The sequence below is a fragment of the Peromyscus californicus genome, unplaced genomic scaffold (genome assembly GCF_007827085.1).
Source record: "Peromyscus californicus insignis strain IS unplaced genomic scaffold, ASM782708v3 Scaffold_7__1_contigs__length_154581171, whole genome shotgun sequence".
Classification (NCBI taxonomy): domain Eukaryota; kingdom Metazoa; phylum Chordata; class Mammalia; order Rodentia; family Cricetidae; genus Peromyscus; species Peromyscus californicus.
Window position 1 is genome coordinate 48,159,321 of NW_026294595.1, and position 24,942 is coordinate 48,184,262.

Genomic DNA, 24,942 nt, shown 5'->3' on the forward strand with positions numbered 1-24,942 from the left:
AAGGGCTGGCCCTGTAAGGAGCTTCGTCCCCCTCACTCGTGGGGGACGAGCATCACTGAGCACAGTGGCAGGAGCTTGTAACTCGGTACCAGGGATGCAGGGACAGATCCTGGGAGCTGGTTCAGCAGTGACATGCTTGCTTCTCCAGCACGAGGACCTGAGCTGACCTGCAGAACCTACATAAAAATGAACAAACAACCACAACAAAGCCTGGCATGGGAGCACACATGTGTAACCCCAGCAGTGAGGAGCAGGGGTAAGTGGGGCCCTGGGGCTCCCTGGCTGCCAGCCCAGCCTCCTTGATGAGGCCTAGGCAAGTGAGAAACCCTGCCTGATCCCCTCCCCCGCAAAGAGGACCAGCATCTGAGGACCAGCACTCTAGGCGGCCTTCTGGTCTCCACATGCACATGCTCACACATGTGCACCCGTGTACATGAACATACCTACACACATATACATGCAAACACCAAAGGAGGGGAGGAAGGAGAGGTTTCAAAGAGGAAATCATTTTAAGAAGAATAAGGTAGAAGATGGTATACAGCAGTCAGGTAGAGTGACTAGGAACCCCATCATGCAGTTCCATGGACACTGACCACTTTCTTCTAAACATTTTCAGTGTGCTAATTTGGAGGGGGGAGTGTTTCAAACAGGGTTTCTCCATGTAACAGCTCTAGCTGTCCTGGAACTTACTTTGTAGAACCAGGTTGGCCTCGAACTCACAGAGATTCACCTGCCTCTGCCTCAATGATAGGATTAAAGGCGTGTGCCACCACTGCCTGGCCTCAGTGTGCTATTTTTAAAAATTGTGGCTCAAAACACATAAAATGGAGCATCTTAGCTATTCTTAAATGCATGGTCTCATACTGTTAGGTATGTTGACACTGTTGTGAACACATCTGGAATCTATCCTAAATGCCAACTCTAACACCATTACATAGCTCCTCCTTTCCACCTACCCAGTCTTTGGCCTCACCACCATGTAGCATGTTTTATTACCTGTTTATCTGCAGTAGCCCCAGCCACCTCTGGGAAATATGGCTGCTGAATCCATGTCCCCAGAATATCTGGACATCGTTACATTATTACCCAGATACTAGCATGGCACTGTTCTTTCCTCTAAGGCTAAACTTACTTTTCATTAACTTATGAACAGGATGTTCTTTAACAGTACTGCTTGTTTTGAACACTTGTGTTTTGATTGTGTTTCTCTTTTGCTTATCATGGAGACTGCTGCCGTAAACATGCAATGCATGTATCTCTTTGAGTGTGTGCTTTGAATCTTTTGGGATATATCCTAAAAGTGAACTGATGACAGGGGAGTACTATTTTAAATCTTTAAAAAAGTTTTATTTTATTTGTGTGAGTGTTTGCCTGAGTATATGCAAGTGCTCCACATACACGCCGGGTGCCCATGGAGGTCAGAAGAGAGTGTTAGTCTCCTGGAACTGGAGTTATAGGCAGTCGTTAGCAGCATGTGGGTGCTGGGAACTGAACCAGGGTCCTCTGCAAGAGCAGCCAGTACAGCAAGCACTCTTAACTGCTGAACCATCTCTCCAAGCTCTTTAAGTTTTAAGGAGTCTCACAACGGTTTCCATGGTGGCTGTCCCATTCACATCAAATGCACACAAGGGTTCCTGTTTCTCTGCACCATTTTCAACACTTGTGATTTTCTAGGAGTTTAACAGTAGCCCACACCAAACTTCAGAAGTGATTTATGGAGTTGTCAGGGCCTTCCCTGAGTTAAACTCTGAACGCAAACCCTCTCAGTGTAATTGCTTTTGATCCCCACTAAGACCTTCTCCTGGGCTGGGGAGCTGGTTCAGTGGGGAAGAGCTTGCTGCACAGGCAGGAAGACCCCTTAGGATTCCAGCTGTGGCGGCATGCTTCTGTGACCTCAGAGCTGGGACTGGGGGTGGGGTGGAGACAGAGCTCACTGTCCAGCAGTCTACCCGACACAGTGAGCTCCAGGGTCAGTGGCAGACCTTGTCTCAAAAAAATAGGGTGGAGAGTGAAAGAGGAAGACACTTGAAATTGACCTCTGACCCCCACCCCCCCACACGAGTGCCCCCCACCCCCCACATTCTCTCTCTCTCTCTCTCTCTCTCTCTCTCTCTCTCTCTCTCTCTCTCTCTCTCTCTCTCTCACTTTCTCTCTCCCTTATCCCAAAAGGCCACCAATATTTTGATATGATTTTTTTCTTTTTACTTCAAGTTTATGAATTTGTTGGAAGTTTCTAGCAAGTGAAATGCACAAAAACACACTGAAGTGGCATGGTTAGAGGGAGATTTTAAAGTCATATTTTCATATCTTGCTTAAAATGCCACCCATATGTATATCTCCCACAAAAAGCAATACGACTACCAAAAGACCAATTACAGGGTGAATACATAATTTATTTCATTAATTTGGGTCCCACTCCAAGGGGAGAACTGGAATCCCACCAGAGGGAGTAAGTGGGTCGCCTGGCTGGGATGTCAGCTGAGAACTGTCCAGTGCAGAGACGTGATGGGGAGGGAGCCCAGCTTTACCTTGTTCTTCTGGAGCAACTCGTGTGGTTGAGTTTTCCTCTACTTTTTTTCTGGCTGCTGCTTCTTCCTCTTGAGACCACTGCATGTGATCCCTGTTAAGGGGGAAAAGACAGCAAATCACGGTTGGCATACAGTAGGAAGGCAGAGCCCACGTGGCTGGGCTCTCCGTCTCACACCCTAGATCACGTCGTACAGAGTGACTCCATGTGCTAAGTCCCACCCTGCAACTCCCACAGCTTTCTGTTTAAATCTGGCTGTGGGATAAGCCAGCCACCTTTGGGAAATGACTGTGCTAGTCACGTCCTCAGAACATTCCAGTACATGACTGTCTGCAGGCTGATATGGTACGACACGTTCTTCTGAGGAGAAACCTACTGCCTTCTGTTAACTTCAGAACAGGGCAACATTCTGATACTCTACTGGCAGAAATGTGTGCGAGCACGTGAGTGCACACCTGTGTATGTATGTTTTTTTATGTGGACATGTCAATATCAGCTGTCTCCCTCTATCACGCTATTCTGGTTTTTTTTTTTTTTTTTGGTGTTTTTTGTTTTTTGTTTTTTTAAGATTTATTTATTTATTTTATGTAGATGATTGCTCTAGCTGCATGTATGCCTTTAAGCCAGAAGAGGGCATCAGATCCTACTATAGATGGTTGTGAGCCACCATACCGTCGCTGGGAATTGAACTCAGGACCTCTGGAAGAGGAGCATGCTCTTAACCAGCCCCTCCATCCATCACTCTAGACTTTATATTTTAAGATAGAGTATCTCACTAAACCTGGCACTCACCAATTTGGCTAGAATGACTGTCTAGTCAGCCTGTCCCCCCAATATCCCCAGCTCTGAGGCTACAGATATGTCCTACCACACCCTTTCAATGTGGGCTCCAGGGACCCAAACTCAGGTCCCTATGCTGCATGGCAAGCACCTTACCCACTGAGCCATTTCCTCAGCCCCAAGATACAAGTTTTAAAACATTTAGTTCTCTTCTAAATTTTTAAAATAATTTAAGTTTCATTTTTTTTATAAGCTATTTCAATTTCTGGGATAGATTAACTTATATTTAAATAAAAAGATACTTTTTGTTATTGCTGTTTTATTTGAGACAGATCTCACTGTGTAAGCCAGGCTGACCTCACACTCATGATGACTCTGCTTAAGCCTACCAGCTGCTGGGATTGTAAGTGTGTGCCACCATGGAGTCAAATGACGAAAGCTTGATATGGGATGTAAAAGACTCATTTTTCTTAAATCTCTCACCTGATGCATTTTACTCTCTTTGTGTAAGAACATAGTATTTTGTGCTATAAAAATGTTTCTTGCTGCATACCATGTATGAGGTCCTGGGTTCAAAATAAAGAAGGAGGAGGGGTGGAGGAGGAGGGAATGAGGATATGTTTCCTGAAATGAGCCCTTTTTCTAAACAACCAAACATCCTCTAGTCAAGTTCCCCATAGCTTGCTGATACTGCCTTAGTTAGGGTTTCTGTTGCTGCGATGAAACACCATGAGCAAGGCAACCTGGTGAGGGAAGGGTTTGTTTGGCTCACACTTCCAGGTGACAGTCCATCACTGAAGGAAGTCAGGAACTCAGACAGGGCAGGAACCTGGAGGCAGAGCTGATGCTGAAGCTATGGAGGGGTGCTGCTTACTGGTTCGATCCTTGTGGCTTGCTTGGTCTGCTTTCTTATGGAACCAGAACTCTCTGTCTGGGGATGGCCCCACCCACAATGGGCTGGGCCCTCCATCAACCACTAATTAGAAAGTGCCTTACAGGCTTGCCTATAACCGGGATCTTATGGAGGCATTGTTTTTTTTACATAATTTCTTTATTGATTCTTTGGGAATTTCACATCATGCACGCTAATTCTGCTTACCTCCTGCCCCCCATATTCTCCCCCACCCCTGCAGTGCCTCCCCAAAAGAAAATTAAAACAAAATAAAGCAAGCAAACAAATAAACAACAACAATAAAACCCTCCTCATTTCTCCTTCTTTCCCCCCTCTCCAGCACTTCTTCATCCACCCTGGTGGCACTGGGAGCGGTGTGTCACACAGCGTACCCTTTTGTCCAATCTACTCCTTCTATGGAGGCATTTTCTTAACTGACTGTCAGATGACTTTAACTTGTGTCAAGCTGACATAAGACTAGCTAGCACAGATAGCTACACGGAGCAGTGGGGCAGGGTGGAGGTTGAGACAGCCAGATCCCTGAGCTCGCTGGCCAGCCAGTGTAACCGAGTGAGGAGACTTCTGTCCCATAAAACAGAGTGGACAGCAACTAAAAAAGACATCCAGTGCTGAGCCCCGCCTCCATACACATACACATGTACACAGGCACCTATGAACACACATGCATGCACAGAGACTCAGATCCTGTGATCATACCATAGTTGTAATCATCTGAACAATGAAGAGGGATAAATACAATTCTTGGTGGCTCATGATGACCAACAAACATTAGCCGAGCCATTGGCGTGATCATAATCACCATAGAATCACTGCCACTTATTATTTATTACGTCAGACATCACACAAAACACATTTCACATATTTGTCTTATTTGATCTTTTCAAAACTTCTGTGAAAGGGTTATAATCCTGCTCATTTTATATGAGGGAATAGAAATATAGCCAGGTAGAAACTGAATTCAAATCCAGATTTGGGTCATGTACAGTTAGAATTTTCTTTGGGCTACCAACCAGCTCCCAAATAGTCACGGAGACTTATTATTAATTATGAATGCTTAGCTTAGGCTCTTTTAATTTAATTTAACCTGTTTCTCTTCATCTACATTTTGCCTCAGGGCTTTTTACCTTTCTTTCATTCTGTATGTCCTATTTTTCTGCTTCCTCTGTGGCTGGCTGCCCCTCACCCCCACCTTGGGATCTCCCTGGTGTCTCTTTTTCTTTCTTTTCATGCCTAAATTCCTCCTCCTCCTCCTTACTCTCCTTGCTAGGAAATCCCTTCTATACCTCCTCCCTCGATACTGGCTGTTCAGCTTTTTATTAGACCAATTAGGTGCCTTAGGCAGGCCAGGTAAAATAGCAACACATCTTTACATAATTAAACAAATGCAACACATCTTTGCATAGTTAAACAAATATTCCACAACAGTTATGTGAAAGACAAATTGCTAAACCGTCTTATTCATAAAAAACCCGGAGCCAGATATTGGGGTGAAAACTGAGAGATCAGAGGAATAGAACAAGTCACAGCCAACCTCACCTCACCAACTCCTCAGCCTCCAGAGAGACCTACTTCCTGTGTACTCACTCCCATATGCCTTTCTGCTCTGCCATCTCACTTCCTTTCTCTGCCCAGCTACATCACTTCCTGTCTGTCTGTACAGACCTCCAGACCTCTGTAGTTAGTGCTGGGAATTAAAGGCGTGTGCCACCACACCTGGCTCTGTTCCCGCTGTGGCCTTGTACTCACAGGGATGTGGATGAATCTCTGCCTCCTGAATACTAGTATTAAGAGTGTGTGCTACCACTGCCTGACCTCTAAGTTTAATGTAGTGGCTGGCTTTTTCCTCTGATCCCCAGATAAGCTTTATTGGGGTGCACAAATAAAGTATCACCACAGTCATGTCAAAGTCCACCTTCACCCCTTAGTTCATTAGTTTCTATCAAGGTAGCTGGGGGTACTGGGGGTTTTATGGACTCCTTGTCCATCAAGGGCATGGATTTTCTTACTACACAGAGAAAAGGGAATGATGCAGTGGTATCAGAGGGTCAGCACTGATGGGTAGAAATGGGAGCGCAGCCAGTCAACACTATCTGGGAAAACAGGAAGAACAGAAAGGTAGGTTTGAGCTTGGGTTGGAGGAAAGGTGGGGGTGGGGGTGGGGTGGGGGGATGGCGGTGGGGGGGGCAACTACTCTTCCCAGCAAGAGGCTGGCTGTACAGACAGGGCATGTAGAGAGCAGTGAGAAATGTCCACTTTGACTGCTTCTCTTCGGCAGCTGCAGGTGAAGTTGGGAGCTGGGTAAGGGGGATTTCAGTGAGTACCATGCAAGGTCATGAGTGGGAGGAGCTGCAGAGAGGTCAGTTAGACTCCTTGGTCCAGGGGTGATGAACCCTATACCAAGGTGGGGAAATGGGAAACCAGAGGAAAGAGCACAGGAAGACACTGAGAAATCTGTTGTCGTGACCTAGACACGAACTACACACCCAGGAAGAGTCGGCCATGACGGTAAAGACATAACCATGAATGTCTAGGAAAGCAGGGTGAAATGACAGAATAAGGAGTCACCTTGGGTGGCATGGTGAGAAGCCTGGTTCTATTCTAAGTGGTGTTTATGCAATCAGATATGTGAGCACATTCCGGTGACCTAGTTACCTAGCTATAAACACCCCTATTGAAAGGTGAGAAACTGGCTCATTCTCCCCCCTCCCCACACACTACCTTTAAAAAAAAAAAGAAAAGAAAGTAAAGAAAAACACGGAATCTTGCTATGAAGCCCAGGCAGGCTCTAACTTGTAGTAATCCTCCAGCCTCAGTCTCCTGAATGTTGGGATTACAGAATCAAACCACCAGCTCTGTTCTTTTAAAAAAAGATGTTGGGGTCTGTAGGAAAAGTAACTGAAAATATAAAAGGATTTCACACAAGAAATTTAACCACAAGTATTTTTTAAAAACCCAATCACGCCGGGCGGTGGTGGCGCACGCCTTTAATCCCAGCACTCGGGAGGCAGAGCCAGGCGGATCTCTGTGAGTTCGAGGCCAGCCTGGTCTCCAAAGCGAGTTCCAGGAAAGGCGCAAAGCTGCACAGAGAAACCCTGTCTCGAAAAAAAAAAAAAACAAAAAAAAAAAAACAAAAAAAAACCCAATCACAACCCAAACTATCACTAAGCATCTTCGTCATTTGTTTCAAAGAATGAAATCTGAACAGACTTTTGTTTTTACTTACTATAGAAAGGTGATCACATATAAACTAAGGCTTCCAACTGTACTTTATGTACTATTTATATGCACATATATATAACTTTTGATATGACAGTTATAACACTAAAATCAACAAGTCAGTCACTTAAAATTATTATTACTAAGGCTAGGGATGAGTTATCTACAAACTATCTACAAATTTTTACCACATATACAAAAGAAAATAGAACAGTTGTGATAGAATGGTGCCAGCAGCCCCATTCAGAAGACTGACATGGGAGAATTACTTGAGTCCAGGAGCCAGTCAACAGCCTGGTGAGACCCCATGACCTGAAGAGCAACATCACAGCAATAAAAAGACAGGAGGGCCAGAACTTCAAGGCCAGCCTCAGCTACATAGTGAGTCTGAGGCCAACTTGGGCTACATCGAGAGAGCCTGTTTCCAAAAACAAACCTTCATTTAGTGTGCAGAATCAAGTCCTGAAACAATGAGAGCATGTGTGGTCTTTAAAACACTTGTCTTAGACTTGAGTTTCACTTCCTATGTCTTGAGTAGTTAATAGATTTGGTTATTTATTCAATTGCTCTTAACTTCCTTACGCTGTTCTTTCTGTTGCTTCATTTTCTTAAAACTGTGAAGTGAGGAGAGGACCACACACTGTGCTCTGAGGAACAGAGCTCCCCACTGTCCAGTTGCCCACAGCAACTACAGACGTCCCTGCTGTACGTACAGGGACTCTCTGCAGCTCTTGCTAGCACAAATAGGACTCCTCTGCAGGAAAACCCAAGGGCCAGCAGTAAGGATTATTCAAGTTTTATAAGTAACAAAAGCAACCACAGAATTCAGGCCAGTGACTAACTAGCAAACCAAAGCACGAGGCATTTAACAACCAATGGGAAAGTAGTTTCCACCGATTGCTCATAAATTGCACACCTTGAAATTGATTATAATAAAGTATCTCAAAAGAACAGTGAATTTCTGTGCAGGAAAATATCTATACAAAGATGTTTAGGGAACACTAATTATAACAGCAAGAACATGGAGGGATCTTAGTGGTTAAGTTCAAGGTCTCAAAGAAAGACACTGCCATTCCAATTAACGTGTCTCCAGAAACTGTGCATCTGATCAGAAGGGTGTGCTGCTTGACTGAGTCTTTTCCTATTGGCTGAGATCCCACCTCACAGCCTTCTTCAAATGGCTAGGTCTGAGTATGCAGCAAGGCTTTATGTTAACAAAACTTTTACCTGGTGGGAGGGATGAAACATTGTATAATAGTTTTGCAAGGTGAGGGATATAAAAATTTTGAATACAAAATTTTATTTAACAGAAAACACTATATTTAATCATAGGAGAATCAACATTTATGGTAGCTCAAAGGGATATTATGCAAACACCTAAAATACTTAACCAGTAGGCAATTATTTATTTATTTGCTTGTTTGTTTATTTTAGGCAAATTCTTACTATGTAGGCCTGGTGGGCCTCCAACTCACAGAATTCTGCCTCTCACATGCTGGGATTGAAGACATGGGTGCCCCCATGCCTGGTCAAGCATGTCTGTATATAAGTAAAGTTTTAAAAAATTTATCTCATGTTGAAGCAGTTTTACAATATTAAAGAAAATTTAAAAGTTTCCTAACCCTGTATTCTAACATAATTATTATTCCACAATTCAGAATCTTTATTCAATGTGTATACAATAATTTACACTAACATAATTATTCCATAATTTAGAATCTTTAATGTGTATAATAATTTAAAAAAGATGTAATTATAAGCACATAATTTTAGAAATTTTTTTTTTTTTTTTGGCTGGATGTGGTAGCACATATATTTAATCCTACCATTAGGGGAGGAGAGAGAGGCAGAGCTCTGTGAGTTCAATGACAGCCTGGTCTACACAGTAAGGTTCAGTCCAGCCAGGACTGCATAGTGAGACCCTGTCTAAAAGCATATAAATAAATCTGCTTTTCAACCTCATATTATTTAATAACTCTTTCATATTGTTTCTGAATACTGGGATTATAGGTGTGTGCGATCATGTCCACATACAATTTAACAAATGTGATTAGAAAGTTAAAAAAAAAATCTTATGGTTAAAGAAGGAAATAGTTTACTAGTTTCAGCCTAAAACTATTTCAATAATTCTTAATTTCACAACAAGGTTATTTTTCTATATGGCTACAAGACCTTCATTATAAATATAAATTAAATTAGCTGTACAAGACTTGATTTTGTCTACAATACAGAGTCTCCTGCTATAAAAAATGATTATGCTGGACAAATATCTGAAGTAAATGTTTTTAGGCACTGGACTATATAGTGTAGGACTACAACCCTTAAGGGATGAGAAATACAAGAGGTAAGTCCTCATGGTCAGCCAGGCAGCCTATCTGAAGAAACATTTCTCTGCAGTGGGGTAGAGGTGGAGCCCAAGCAGAGTAGCTAGCTGTCTCAGTGACCAGCAAGAGATCAGAGCTGCTGAGCGGGGAAAGGCTTGTGCAGCAGAATACTCAAGAAGCTGCTGGTTAGAGGCCAGGACACCTGCAGCCTGCAGAAAGCTCTTCCAGGTCTCTGTGCTAGTTGTGTGTGCTTGGCCACAGGGGGAAGCTCCAGAGACGCTAGCAGGAAGAGAGGGTTCTGGGGGTGAGGGTGGAGGAAAGAGGACTGAGCAGAGAAAGGTGGTAGCACTGGTGTGTGCAGACACTGGAGCTCCAGAGTAGAGCAGGCTCAACACCTCAGGTAGCTGGTTAAGGCCATGTACTAGAGACGGAATGAAGAACTGAACTAGACAGCAGAGAGCGTGAAGACAGCTCACCTAACAACACTTAAAAGAAAGGCTTAGGGCCTGGGGATGCATGCCTGTGATTTTAGCACTTCAAACACTGAGGCAGGAGAATTCCATGTTTGAGGCAGCCTGAGTTACTTAGCAAGAAAACAATGCAAAAATAAAAACAAAACAACTTGAACCTGACCCAAGCAGTATCTGGTGGGAACTTGGCAAACAATAACTCATCTTTGAAGGAGATAACACTATCCAGACTCCATGCAGGATATCACTCATGATAGCCATCCCACAATAAAACATGGTTAGACACGTCAATAAAGTTACAAAGCAGACAATAAATAAAGACAGGGAAAATCTGTTATCAGAATAGGAACGTGTATACAGTGACTTTAAAACAGCTTTAAAATGTGAAAACTTACAAAATATTCCAGCACTGTCTTGTGAGAAGCCCTAACCCACTCCACAGTACTCTCTCTTTCTCTCTCTCTCTTTTTTTTTTTTTTTTTTTTGGTTTTTTTTTTTTTGAGACAGGGTTTCTCTGTGTAGCTTTGCGCCTTTTCCTGGATCTCGCTCTGTAGCCCAGGCTGGCCTCGAACTCACAAAGATCCACCTGACTCTGCCTCCCGAGTGCTGGGATTAAAGGCGTGCGCCACCACCGCCCGGCCTCTCTTTCTCTCTTAATGCCTGTGCTTAATTCTAATTAAAACTTTAAAAAAATCCAACTTTGCTACATTGAAAAAACAAAACCAAACAACAGCCAAGCAAGGAGCCAGGAATATAGCTCAGCTGGTAAACAGTGTACCTACCGTGCAGGAAACTCTGGGTTTGACTCCTACGGGCTGCACAAGCCAGGCATGGCAGTGCATGCCTGTAATCTCGGTGCTCAGGAGGTAAGGCAGGAGGGTCAGCAGCTCAAGGGGACTTGTGGCTGCACAGTGAGTGCTAGGCCTGCCTGGGTTACCGAGGCCACCTGGGCAAACAGATTTAAAGAAAAAGACTGTCAAAATGAATGGGTAGGGAAACTTCCACCAAGAAATGGAAGCAACTCTTTTGAAAAGGGGAGTCTATAATAAACCCACACATGATAACTGAAATTTAAAATTCACCAATATACTTGAAAGACGATGAATGCTGTAGAAGAGTGCAGAAGTTAGTCTAACAGAGGAACACGTGAAAGACTGAAACAGGAGTGTTTGGGATGATACTGCTATGGTACGAGTGTAGCTTGTCTCCCAAGGGTTCATGTGTTGGAGGCTTGCCCTCCATCTGGAGATGTTGGGGGTGGTGGACTTTTAAAAAGGTGAGGTCTATGGGGAGGTTCACAGGCCCTCAGGAGGGAGTAAGGTGGGACCTAGAAGCTCAGTGGTGACTTGCTTGTCCAATGTGCACAAAGCCTAGGTTTGATCTCCAGAAACACAAATGTAAATTTTATTTTACTTGTATTATTCATTTACTTATTTACTTAGCTGAGACAGAGTTTCTCTGTGTATCCCTGGCTGTCTTAGAACTCACTACATAGATCAGGCTGTCTTGAACTCACAGAGATCCACCTGCTTCTGTCTCGAGTCCTGAGATTAAAGGTGTATACCACCACGTCTGACCCAATAAATACATTTTAAAATAAAATCATTGACCCTCGGAAACACTCTTTTTCATATTTGATGTAACAAAGCAGGTCTCATATACAGACCGTTCCTCACACTGCTGTGTGATGACCTGAGGAAGTGCTGGAGTGCTCACACTGCACAGGGGTACTGTAGTGTGTACTCATACTGCAGAGGGGAAGTGCTGGTGTGTGCTCACACTGCAGAGGGGTACTGTAGTGTGTGCTCACACTGCACGGGGTACTGTAGTGTGTGCTCACACTGCAGAGGGGAAATGCTGGTGTGTGCTCCCACTGCAGAGGGGTACTGCTAGTGTGTGCTCACACTGCAGAGGGGTACTGCTAGTGTGTGCTCACACTGCAGAGGGGAAGTGCTAGAGTGTGTGTGCTCACACTGCAGAGGGGAAGTGCTGGAGTGTGTGTGCTCACACTGCAGAGGGGTACTGCTAGTGTGTGCTCACACTGCAGAGGGGAAGTGCTGGTGTGTGTGTGCTCACACTGCAGAGGGGAAGTGCTGGAGTGTGTGTGCTCACACTGCAGAGGGGAAGTGCTGGAGTGTGTGTGCTCACACTGCAGAGGGGAAGTGCTGGAGTGTGCTCACACTGCACAGGGGAAGTGCTGGTGTGTGTGTGCTCACACTGCAGAGGGGAAGTGCTGGAGTGAGTGTGCTCACATTGCAGAGGGGAAGTGCTGGAGTGTGTGTGCTCACACTGCAGAGGGGAAGTGCTGGTGTGTGCTCACACTGCACAGGGGAAGTGCTGGTGTGTGTGTGCTCACACTGCAGAGGGAAAGTGCTGGAGTGAGTGTGCTCACACTGCAGAGGGGAAGTGCGGTGTGTGTGTGCTCACACTGCAGAGGGAAAGTGCTGGTGTGTGCTCACACTGCAGAGGGGAAGTGCTGGTGTGAGTGTGCTCACACTGCAGAGGGGAAGTGCTGGTGTGTGTGTGCTCACACTGCAGAGGGAAAGTGCTGGTGTGTGCTCACACTGCACAGGGGAAGTGCTGGAGTGTGTGTGCTCACACTGCAGAGGGAAAGTGCTGGTGTGAGTGTGCTCACACTGCAGAGGGGAAGTGCTGGTGTGAGTGTGCTCACACTGCAGAGGGGAAGTGCTGGTGTGAGTGTGCTCACACTGCAGAGGGGAAGTGCTGGTGTGAGTGTGCTCACACTGCAGAGGGGAAGTGCTGGTGTGTGTGTGCTCACACTGCAGAGGGAAGTGCTGGTGTGTGTGTGCTCATACTGCAGAGGGGAAGTGCTGGTGTGTGCTCACACTGCAGAGGGGAAGTGCTGGTGTGAGTGTGCTCACACTGCAGAGGGGAAGTGCTGGTGTGAGTGTGCTCACACTGCAGAGGGAAGTGCTGGTGTGTGCTCACACTGCACAGGGGAAGTGCTGGAGTGTGTGTGCTCACACTGCAGAGGGAAAGTGCTGGTGTGAGTGTGCTCACACTGCAGAGGTGAAGTGCTGGTGTGAGTGTGCTCACACTGCAGAGGGGAAGTGCTGGTGTGAGTGTGCTCACACTGCAGAGGGAAGTGCTGGTGTGCGCTCACACTGCACAGGGGAAGTGCTGGTGTGCGCTGTACAGATCCAGCTGCTTTCCTGTGTGTCTGAGTGCTGAGGCAGACTTAACTTTTTTATAGGATGCTATTTTTACTTGAAAGAACAACTACAAATAAAACTATAGTTATCTGGGTATTTGGAATATGTTTTCTCAAAGGAAAATAAAAATGAGTCTATCACTTCAAGAAAACAAATGCCAGCATTTGTTGCCAACAATAAATCTGGAGCTTCGAGTAAAAATTAGAATTTTTGAAAATTTGTGTCTACCACCATGATTCTGATAGCTTCCCAATACAGAGTTTTCTGATGAGACTGGCGGTGATATTAATGAGTGTGACTTTTAAATATTGTACAATGAAGTGTGTTAACATTTGGGAATTTTACATAATGCAGAAAATCAATCTCATTCAATTCATCCACGCTCAATGTTACGAAATGACCAACAGGTAAAGACTCCATCCTGCTGTGGGATGTTCTGTATGGTAAATGTGTTGCTCTGATTGGTCAATAAATAAAACACTGATTGGCCAGTGGCTAGGCAGGAAGTATAGGCAGGACTAACAGAGAGGAGAAAAGAAAGAACAGGAAGGCAGAAGGAGACACTGCCAGCCGCCACCATGACAAACAGCATGTGAAGATGCCGGTAAGCCACGAGCTACGTGGCAAGGTATAGATTTATAGAAATGGATTAATTTAAGCTGTAAGAACAGTTAGCAAGAAGCCTGCCACGGTCATACAGTTTGTAAGCAATATAAGTCTCTGTGTTTACTTGGTTGGGTCTGAGCGGCTGTGGGACTGGCTGGTGACAGAGATTTGTCCTGACTGTGGGCCAGGCAGGAAAACTCTAGCTACACCATTCAAAGTCCACAGTGCACCAACAGGTTCTAACATCACAGAACATCATATAGCTTACAACCCATACTATAACTAAGAAACTGCCACTGATATCCAGCAGAATACCAAGAAGAAATCTGAGTGGGCCCGGTGGCACAGGCCTGTGGTCCTCGGTAGCTGGGAAGCTGAGGAGGGCAAGTTCAAAGCTTCCTTTGGCTAAAGACCAATTCAAGGCCAGCCTGGGCAGCTCGAAATACAAAGTATAAGAAGGGCTGTGGGGTAGCTCAGTAGCAGAGTATTGTCTGGCATAGTCAAGGTCCAATCCCTATTACCAAAGCAAATAAATTAACAAATACAAATTGTTCTGAAAAGGCTATCAAGTATATCCTACTTTTAAGTACATATCTGTGTGAAGACAAATTTCCTTCAATACAATTCAGCCTAAACAACATGTTACAAAATTTGAATGCAGGAGCAGATGTAGGACTCCAGCTTCCTTGGCTAAACAAGATGCTAAGAGACATGCAAAATCTTAGGGCAGCAACAATCTTTGCACTATATTTCTGAGAATTTATAGATATTTTCTTTAACACATGTAATTTTAATTAATATATAATGGTTTCATTATTGTTTTGAAATGAACAAACACATATATACATGCACACACACGTAACATATATAGAAACATACACGCATATATATTTGGGGGAGTTGGTTTTTAGTTTTTGAGACAAAGTCTCCTATGTAGCTCTGGCTAGCCTGGAACTCACTATGCAGACCAGGCTAGACTTACAGAGATCCACTTGCCTCTGCCTCCTAAGTTCTGTAATTAAAGGTATGCATCCCTAGCTTGAACAAACATTTTAATGTCCTTTTTAATTTCTACTATGCAAAATATCAACATACATAATTCACATAAATAAAATGTCTTTATAGTCCTTTGGTTCAACTTCCTATATCCACTGCCCATTTATCCATGTATCAAAGGATTTTAACGCTTTTCTAACAGGGTAACAAATACTCTGTATATAAATCCTGATGTATGTGTCTCTCTGCTTTATATTAATCAGGGAAGACTAATACTTCTCAAAACAGTATTCAAATTAAGTACCTGAAATTATAATTATTCTATTTCATCAAACTAAGATGCTATTATTTTCTGTACCTGTAAGAAAAAAAGCATCCTCCAATTACAACTGTAAGATGTCATGGGCTGTAAGAAGTGTCATGATTTCAGAGACGCTAATTAGTTCAGGAGTGTGATTCCCAGAATGGATGAGCTGCAACTGTTACAGGTGTATCAGCTAATAAGTGAACTAGTTTCAATTAAATCTTCTTTTCCACTATTTATGCTAATTTATATTACTGACTCCCGGATGCCCAATTCTCTTTTTAGCCATATAAATATCCTAGTTGATTACTGTTATTAGTAAGTCAGTTTCTTACTTAGGACTCAGTGACTCACAGACATAACATGGAAAAAACTGAAGCCTCCAAATTCAATGGGATGGGAGCCAGCTTGAGGTAGCCAGCAGTCTTGACCTCTCTAATTAAATATTTATTGGGAATCCTATTACATATTAGATTCTGACCTGTGAATCATTAATGAAGATGATGGGGTAAAACCCAAAATTGTTGAGGGGTTCTAATCTGTACTAAAGCATATATAATGGACCAGGCAGATAAGGAAGTGCCAATAGGCAAGAGGCAGTCTTTCCTTAAAATTAAAATTCAACTAATGCTATACATATAAAATGTAACTTGTGCACGCTACCATCTCTAGAACTGGGGGGAATGACGTAGGAGAAGTGAGAGTTTGAGGCCAGCCTGGGCTACATAATGAGATCACACCTCAAATAAATACAACCTGAAAAACAAAGCAAAATTCCTCCATCTGCCTCCCTCCCCTCTCACCAGGTCACTCTGCCCTCAACAGCACTCACTGATCTGCCACGTATCTCTACAAATTCATTTCTGCTTCCTAGAACAGTACTCTGCACTTCAGGGAACAAAATTCAAACACACAGGTTTGAATTGCAACTAACCACACATAACTAAAACCGGATTGGGGGAGACTACCACATTCTCCATCCATAAAGCCTTTTACTCATTACAGGAATTTAAAGTTCATACATGTTGTGTCTATCTTTTTATTTTTAAAGATTTTTATTCATGTGTATGTATGTTTGCCACATGTGTGCAAATACCTATGGAGGCAGAAGAGGGTGTCGTATCCTCTGGGGCTAGAGTTACATATGGTTATGAGCTGTTCAGTATGGTGCTGGGAACTGAACTCAGGTTCTCTAGAGAGCAGCAAATGCTCTTGGCCCTGCGCCATGTCCCCAGCCTCATGTCTGTGTATCAACAGCAGGTACACATTTAACTCTTCAAGAAACTGCCATGCTATATTCCAAAGTGGCTATGTCACCTTATACAACCGCCAGCAGTGTAGCAGGTTCGAGTCCACCACAGTCTCACCAACACTGAGATGGCTGGTATTTTGAGTTTTGACTATTCTAACGAGCATGAAGTTGTATTTCATTGTGACTCTCGTTTGCATTTCTCTAATGACTAGTTAGACTGAGCATCTTTCCATGAGCTTATATCCTGTCAGGGTATCTTCTTTGGTAAAGTGGTAACATCTTTGTTTATTTTTATTGGCTTGATTTTTATTATTAAACTTCAAAAACTTTAAAAAAAATTCTGATTATGAGATCACCAATAAAAAGGAACAAACTATTGATACATTGAACAACGTGGACCAACTTCCAAACAGTCATGCTGAGGAAGGCCAGGCATGTATGACTCCTTAGAGAAAACATTAGAAGGTGTAAAGTACCCCACAAGGCATTTTGCATTCCTCTCTCTCCTCTTTTCCTCGTTTTGAAGGTAAAATTTCCTAGACACTGTACTGTTTCCAAAGACCTTCTCATCCCTCCTTATAGGCTCCATTTAGAGGCTAGGCACTGAGGCTTTTCTCCATTTTCTGTGGCCTGAGGAGGAGTGAGGAGTGGGGTTGGGAGGGGCTACCGGCAGACTTCACTGAGCAGCAGCAGGCTGTCTTTCTGGGGGCTGCAGTCTGCTTTCTTCCTTGTTTGGTCAAGTGATCTTTTATTGAAGTGGTTTCCTCTGGAGTTCAGCAGCTGAGCATTCCAGGGCAGCACCCTTGATGTCATCCATGAAGTCATGAGGCAGCAACATTGAACTCTGCAGCCCAACAACGGGCAATCCCTAGGATTTCTTTAACAGTTCCAGGGTGTTCTCTAGATAAAATCTGTTGGGCAAGGCCGACAATCTCATTAAAAGTGCTTTCCCCACTCTGCTCAACATTTTTTTTTTCTGTTTTCATTGCCTCTGAGTAGTTTTTTTGAGGGCTTTGGTGATCAGGGCAGAGGCAGAAGGTGCCACCTCAATCCGGGACTGCCTGTCCTAAATGGTCACCTCCACTCTGATGCTTAGACTTTTCTGTTTGTTAGCCATCTTTGTGATGCTGTCATCAACTTTTGTGGGGGGAGGGGAGGTGTGGCAACACCTGGAGCCTGAGCAGAGGAGGCAATGCCTTCCACTGGTACATCTCCACCACCCACTTTGACATCTTTGGGGGTGACTTGGACGGCACAGCAAAGGCAGCCGGTATGAGATACCCCTGTCAGTGTAGCACACGAGGAGAACTGCATCTTGGCCTTCTCCACTCTGAAATCTGAACAGCCATCGTGCTGTGAGTTTTTAAAGGTCATGCAGGTCCTGTGCTATGCTTCCTTACCTGGTCAGGGTATATGATATGATCCATTTCTAAAGAAGCATCTTCTGAGCTTTGGACCACTCAGTTCAGCACAGAGCCCTGAAAATGATGGACTTTGCTGAGCCCACGAATTCCCCTTCAATAAGTTTAAGAGCATTTCTTTTCAAGGATTTATCCAACCTCTGCCATTGCCTGCTGAGTATCAGGAAAAAGTCTTATAGTCTGTCAGTTGACTGTCCTACCCAGGACAGCTTCTCAGGGGTGTAGGTGGGTCAGAAGCCACTGAGTCACAGAAAAATTGATCATTTATAACTTCCTCAGGCACTAGTCTTCTGTGTGTACGGCCTCTGTGGATTGCTGGTGTACAGTTCTGCTTGATTTTCACTACTTCTCACTGAGTTTGTTGAAGAAGGCAGCCTTTATTTTCCTTTCACATCATCTTCTTTACCTGGAAAGCCCTTGTGCATCTGTGAAATAGACTAGCACAGTGAGTATATTCTCTTGGCTGTTCCTAGTCCAGAGCTGAGCACAGATCCGGACACAAACAATGGTCAGGAGAAAGTGTATCCCCCGTGTCACAGTGGTTAGCTCTTAAATACCTGAAGAAGAGCCAAAGTAATTTTCCTAACTATTTCCTCTCCTACTCTTTCCTACATTGCTGGGGATTGAATCCAGGCATCAAGTTTACTAGGAGGCAGGATTCAACCAGAGTCGCTCGATACTTCTTTCATTACATCATACTGCTCAGTGTATAAAACCTCTCATCTAACTAAGCAGGTCTATTTGAGTGCTTCAGAAAATGGTCTAGGGGGCTGGCGAGATGTCTCAGTGGTTAAGAAACACTGGTAGCTCCTCCAGAGGACCTGAGTTCAGTTCCCAGCACCTACATGAGGGCTCACAAACATCTGTTAACTCCAGTTCGTGAAGATCCAACATCCTCTTCTAGCATCCATGGACATCAGACATGTGGTATATAGATATACACAAAGGCAAACACTCATACACATAAAATAAAACTAAATCTTAAAAAGAAAAGAAAGGGAAAAAAGAAAGAAATGTCTACATAAACATATCCAGACACTCTTCATCCTTCAAGGTCAGGCCAAAGTCTACCTGCACATATAGTTGAGGGTCTACAAGGTGTTAGTCACCATGGGAGTGCACATTTCTCTGTGTTGTTTAGTAATAAATGTGCATCTCAATTCTCCACCTGACAGTGATAAGAAGAATGCCTTTAGTGAGCTCTAAGCTGAGCTTGAATGATTTCCCTTAAATAGAGGAGTCCCATGAATGAATCTGCTCATGTAGCTGGAGAGCCATATATGCCTGGTATGAATTAAGATCTCCTAGACTCTGAAGCCCGTTTGACAGGGATGGACATGGGATGGGAATTTAGATCTCTTGGACTCTGAAGCCTACCTTCAGCCACTATATTAAGTTTTAGCCTGGTTATAAACTTCTGGTAGACAGGAACTGGATCTTCCAATTTTACACCAATTTACTACTAAGACATAGCTATTGGGCACCATTATATAGGGATTACAACTATAAAACAGAGCTGCCTAAGTTCACTGTAAAATCATGCAGGCTAATAATGACCATGGAAACAGTTGTATAAATAAAGTGTACCGGGCTGGAGAGATGGATCAGCCATTAAAGGCTAATATCATAACCAAAAATATATGTAAAATGTCCATAGGTTATAATACTGATAAGATAGTTAATTCTTAGGTGGTATATTGCTTATTTGCTATATACACATATTTTACATTATATATAATCATTTAATTCTTACAATACCTGGTAGGTAGTTATTACTATTTGATAAGTTTTGAATCCCTGGTTATTGGATATCATCTGTTACCTATGTAATAAGCCAATCAAACTGAATTGACAAATCCAGGTTTAATGAACAAAGCAAATTAACTCCTAAGTCAGGAGGACAGGAGAGGAATCATGTGGCAAATATGGCTACCAGGTCTTATACAGCCTGTAGGTGAGGTCTTGAGCAGCCCCAGGGAGGGCTGACTTTTGGTGGGCTTTCTCAGGGGCGGGGTTTAGAATGGGAGGGGTGAGACCAGAGCATGGAATGGGGCCCCTAGCTGGAGATCCCCAACAATATTATTATTCCATCTCACAGATGAAGAAACTGAGCCTTGGATAGATAAAGCAGCTTCTAAAAGTTAGGTAACTCTTGAGTCTGTGCACTCATGTCTAGACAGTGTCTTTTGTGGTATGTCATGCTAAAGGAAGCTAAAGGAAATATTTATTGATTAACCGTATTAAAGATCTAAGGCTACACCAGGGTATGGACTCAGAGAGTAAATACAATGATTCCATAAGGAAGATTACGTAATAAGGAACTCCTGCCATCTGTACCTCTTCTGATCCTGGAAATGGTCCATTATTTCCATGATTTATGTAACAGGTCATGTTGCAACATCCAGGTCTTACCTTGAGTCTCCAGAGAATGGTTTAGCTCGATGTTTTCTTAACTAAAAAGGTCATAACCCTCTGGGGAGTCATGAAATCAATTCTGCTAAGTCTGAATGACATTTAGAAATAGAAACAAGAAAAAGAAAAACAGAAAACACGGGTGCACAGCTCACATGATAAAACTAACCATTCGACTTTCAGTCTTGTTTTATATGTGCATATAATGTCTATACATGCTGATCCATGCAGCAAACTGCACTTTTCTAGAAACATCTTTTTAAAAATCAAACATGTCAAAACAAGAAACACATTCTTAAAGAAGACAAGAAGGAAAATGAGAGATTTTGGATAGAACTGTGGACTTGGAGGAAAAAGAGGATAAACTTACAAATCTTCTGAAAAGCCAAAACCAAGCTGAGTGTGCTGGTGCTAATCAGTCTGTAATTCAGCACTCAGGATGCTGAAGCAGAAGGTCAGCACTTGAAGCCAGGCTGTGCTACACAGTGAGACCTTGTCTCAAAAGGGCCAAAATAACAGTAACAATAATAAACATCGAAAGTCGTGTGTGTGTGTGTGTGTGTGTGTGTGTGTGTGTGTGTGTGTGTGTGTGAGTGATGAGGGTACAGAGCAGTCGGAGGACAGTCTGCAGAAGTCGGTTCTCTCCTTCTACCATATGGGGCTTGGTAATCAATCAACTTAGGTTCCCAGGCTTGGTGGAACATGTCTTCACCCACTGAGTCATCTCACTGGCCCAATAATGAATTTTAAAAATAAAAGGGGGACGGGAGCTGGAGAGATGGTTCAGCTATTAAGAGCATTGGCAGCTCTTCCAGAGGTCCTGAGTTCAATTCCCAACAACCACATGGTGGCTCACATCCTTCTATGATGGGATTGGATACCCTCTTTGATACATACAGGTGTACAAGTCCTAGGTCTCTGCTTGGTTCAAAGTGGGCCTGCTATTACATCTATCCATCCACTCATTCACCTTGCTGTTTTTGAGATAAGGTTTTGCTACATAGCCCAGGCTGGCATTTAACTCACAGCAACCCACCTGCCTCGGCTTCCCATGTACTGGGATTATGGGTGTGCACCACCATGCCTGTGTTTTCATCTTTGAAATATTGAAATTTCATGTTAAAATATCACTTGAATAAGGTTTTCTTACTGAAGGAAAGTCTTCTAGCCATGGTTCCGTGGCTCTACCTGAGAGAAACAGTAACTCTCCAGTCCCTCAAAGCCACGAGCCCTCCAGGACCAAAGGCTGCCGGATTCTCAAGGGTCCATGACAAGACAGAATGTAAAAGTCAGCAAGCAAGGATCCCAGGCTACATGGACAGTGGCAGCAGATGGAAAAGAGGCAGATGCTTAGAGAATGGTTGGAAACTTAGGAAAAACCATGTGCTCGTTGGCCAGGAGTCCCTCTGGAGCTCTAATTGCCTGGGAAAGCACCCATGTTCTCTCACAGCCTACAATATCAGACACTGGGAATGACAGTCAGGGTGGTTTAATGTGGGAAGGCTGAGGCAGAGGGATTGGGAGTTTGAGGCCAACAGGCCACATAATGGGACCCTGTCTCAGAAAAACAGAGCAAACCAAAATAAAACAGGTAAAAAGTTTATTTCATAAACCTTTTAATTTAACTCAAAAAACCCAACATGTCAGTCATTTTAATATATTTTAAATTTAATATAAAATTTGAGATAATTTACTTTTCATTTTGTGCTAACTTTTCAAACTCTTACAGCACGTGTGTGTGTGTGTGTGTGTGTGTGTGTGTGTGTGTGTGTGTGTGTGTGTACATGCACATGTGGAGGCCCAGGACAAACTCAGCTGTCACTCCTAAGAGGTCATTCATCTTGCTTTTGAGACAGGGTCCCTCAGCGACTGGAGACCCCTGGGGCTCATCGCTTCAGCTATGCTGGTTGGCCAGTGAGCCAGGAACCTGCCTGTCTCTGCCTCTTCAGCTCTGGGATTACAAGCATGTGACACCAGGTCCAATTTTGTTTGGTTTTTCCCAGGTGTATCCTGGGGATGGAACTCAGGTCCTCAGGCCCGTGTAGTAGACTTTACGAACTAAGTCATCTTCCCAGGTCTTCCAGCACGTCTAAACTTGGACTAGCCAATGTCAAGTGCTCTGAAACCACAGTGGTCAGTGGCTATCGCGATTGTCCAACACAGAACTAATCAACAAACGCTTGTATTCCTAAGACCCCCAAACTGCTTTTCCATCTCTACAGACCCTGCTCCTTAGGCTAGTCCTGAGGAAAAAGAAAAAGAGGGCAAAGAAAGACTTCGTAGGACGGAGCAGGAGCCTCTCACCCTGGGATCTAGCTTAAGTCTCTTGAGCAGAACTTCCAAACCACCTGCAAAGGACTATAATCTCTTTTCTAAAAAAAATCTTCTAAGCAAAATTATGAACCGTATTTATAGTAAAAACATATGCCTTTATCTGCTGTGGATTATGGATAAGAAGAATGCTTTCAACCTTTAAAAACGTTACTATGTTTGCAAAGTTATTTTTAAGTTGTGCGTTGCACTCTCATGTGTGCGCAGTGCATGTGAGGAGGTCAAAGGACAACTGTGACAGTCGGCTCTCTCTGCCCACCATGTGGGTCCCAGGACTGAACTCAGGTCGCAGGCTTGGCACAGCCCCTTCGCCAACCCATCTCTCCAGCCTCCTATGTTTCCCAATGTACCTCATAAAGCACCTTAAAATCTCATTTACTAAAGAAAAGCTCCTTAGGTAAGTAAGTGTAACAAAAAATAACTTAAAAAGAAGCAACAGAAAAAGTAAGTGTAACAAAACAAGATGGTTTAATCTTTAAACCCCCTAAACAATGTAACCCTAAAGGCCATCAAAACCATGTGTATATGTAATGTATGTTATATGTATGTGTGTATGTTATATGTATTTATGTATGTTGTATGTATGTATGTCTTGTCACTTCGGGTTTGTACAACCACCTTTTCTTGAGGCTGGGGCATTCTTTCAAACCTCTTCTTGCTCTCTCCCTCTAAACCACTTAAATCTCAACATGTATTTTATTTATTTTGAGATCGAGTCTCGATATGTAGCTCAGGCTGTCCCAGAACTCACTATGTAGACCAGGCTGGCCTCAAACTCACAGAGACCTGGCTGCCTCTGCTTGTTAAGTTCTAGGATGAAAGGCCTGTGCCACTATACCCACCCCTAGCATGAACTATTTTTGTTCTTCATAAATCCCACCCTTTACTTAATAAACACTGACTTTGCTTCGTACTAACTGGTCCTGAAATTATTTCCTGTAATGTGAGTCAGGACCAGGAGCTCCGCTCAGTTGGGCTCTCTAAAGAGAACTCAGCTGTGCAGCAGGCAGTACTAGTGAGGTGAGCTGAGCCTCCCTTGGCAGCCTCCTCGGATACTCTTCGGCCCTGTCACACACTTCTTCTTCCCAGCAGTGGGATCTGTATCCAGGCATTTTGGTCGCTTCTAAGCTCTTGGCTGTGATCCAGCATGGTATTTGGACATTTGAAGCTGAATGTCTTCTCAAAGCTTATCTAAACTATCTACATAATCTTCTTCCCAAAATAAACTATGAGTCTACCTATTTTTATCAGTGACCTAAGTTCAAAAGCCCAAGTCAAGTTCTTCCATTTCCTTTACTCTGCCAGTTCCTCTTTATTCCTCCTCCACAGTCTGACTCACTGGCCGTTTCCTGCTGCTCATCTGTCCAGCATACTATCAGCAAATATAGGATCTAGTGTCGGCCCTCCCCAGTGACTCCGTGGTGCCTGAATGTCAGCTCTGAAGCCAGCACCACAGGCAACCTTGCTCCTACTCCACCTCTGTCCTACTTCATTCCAACCTTATTGGAGATAAGAATCTGGGGGTCAGATTCATTGATCTCCTGGAAGAGCCTTAAAAAAAAGAAAAAAGAAAAGCAGACAATCTTATTTAGCATCTCCTGAAAATGCCCTATGCATCCTCATCTGTGTTTTATATTTCTACCCAGCCAGGATGCCCTTACTCCAGCTATACCATATATATCAAAAACTACTTTGGGGTGTGTGTGGAAACAGTATCATTCCATAGCTCTAGCTGGCCTGCTACTTGCTGAATAGACACTTGCCTCAGAGATCCACCTGCCCCTACCCTCTCAGTGCTGGGATTAAAGACCTGCACCACAACACTCAGCTCTCAACAAATACTTTTGTGTTAGGCACTGCCCCAAGTACTGAATAATACTAATAAATAATCCTAATTTCAGGTTTTCCCAATTTGAGAAATCTTCCTAGCTGGGCATGGTAGCTTACCCTGTAATCCCAACACTTGTGAGGTGGGAGCAAGAAAGTCAAGGGGTCAAAGTCACATCCTCCTCTGCTATCGAGTGAGCCCAAGGCCTGCCTGAAATATATGAAACTATCTCAAAACAACAAAAAAAAGTCCCTTTCCTATGTCCATACAGAAGCAGTTTCTCATTACTAAGTTGTTTCTTTTTTTACAATTTGATTAATTTATTTATTTTACATCTGGACTGCAGTTTCCCCTCCCCCCTCTTCTTCCATTCCTTCCCTCAAGTTGTT

General features: G+C 43.6%; 1 protein-coding gene across 9 annotated transcripts in view; it reads right to left on the minus strand.

Annotated features, from left to right (window-relative positions):
* Mettl8 (methyltransferase 8, methylcytidine) overlaps positions 1-24,942 on the minus strand; it is a 90,976-nt gene that overhangs the window by 25,481 nt on the left and 40,553 nt on the right. For all 9 annotated transcript variants that reach the window (XR_008215099.1, XR_008215101.1, XM_052724548.1 and 6 more), the window contains one exon: positions 2,529-2,620. Coding sequence is in view for 7 of the 9 variants with exons in the window: in XM_052724548.1 (XP_052580508.1) it covers positions 2,529-2,620 (92 nt within the window). In the remaining 2 variants the exon portion in view is untranslated. The remainder of the gene's footprint in view (positions 1-2,528; positions 2,621-24,942) is intronic.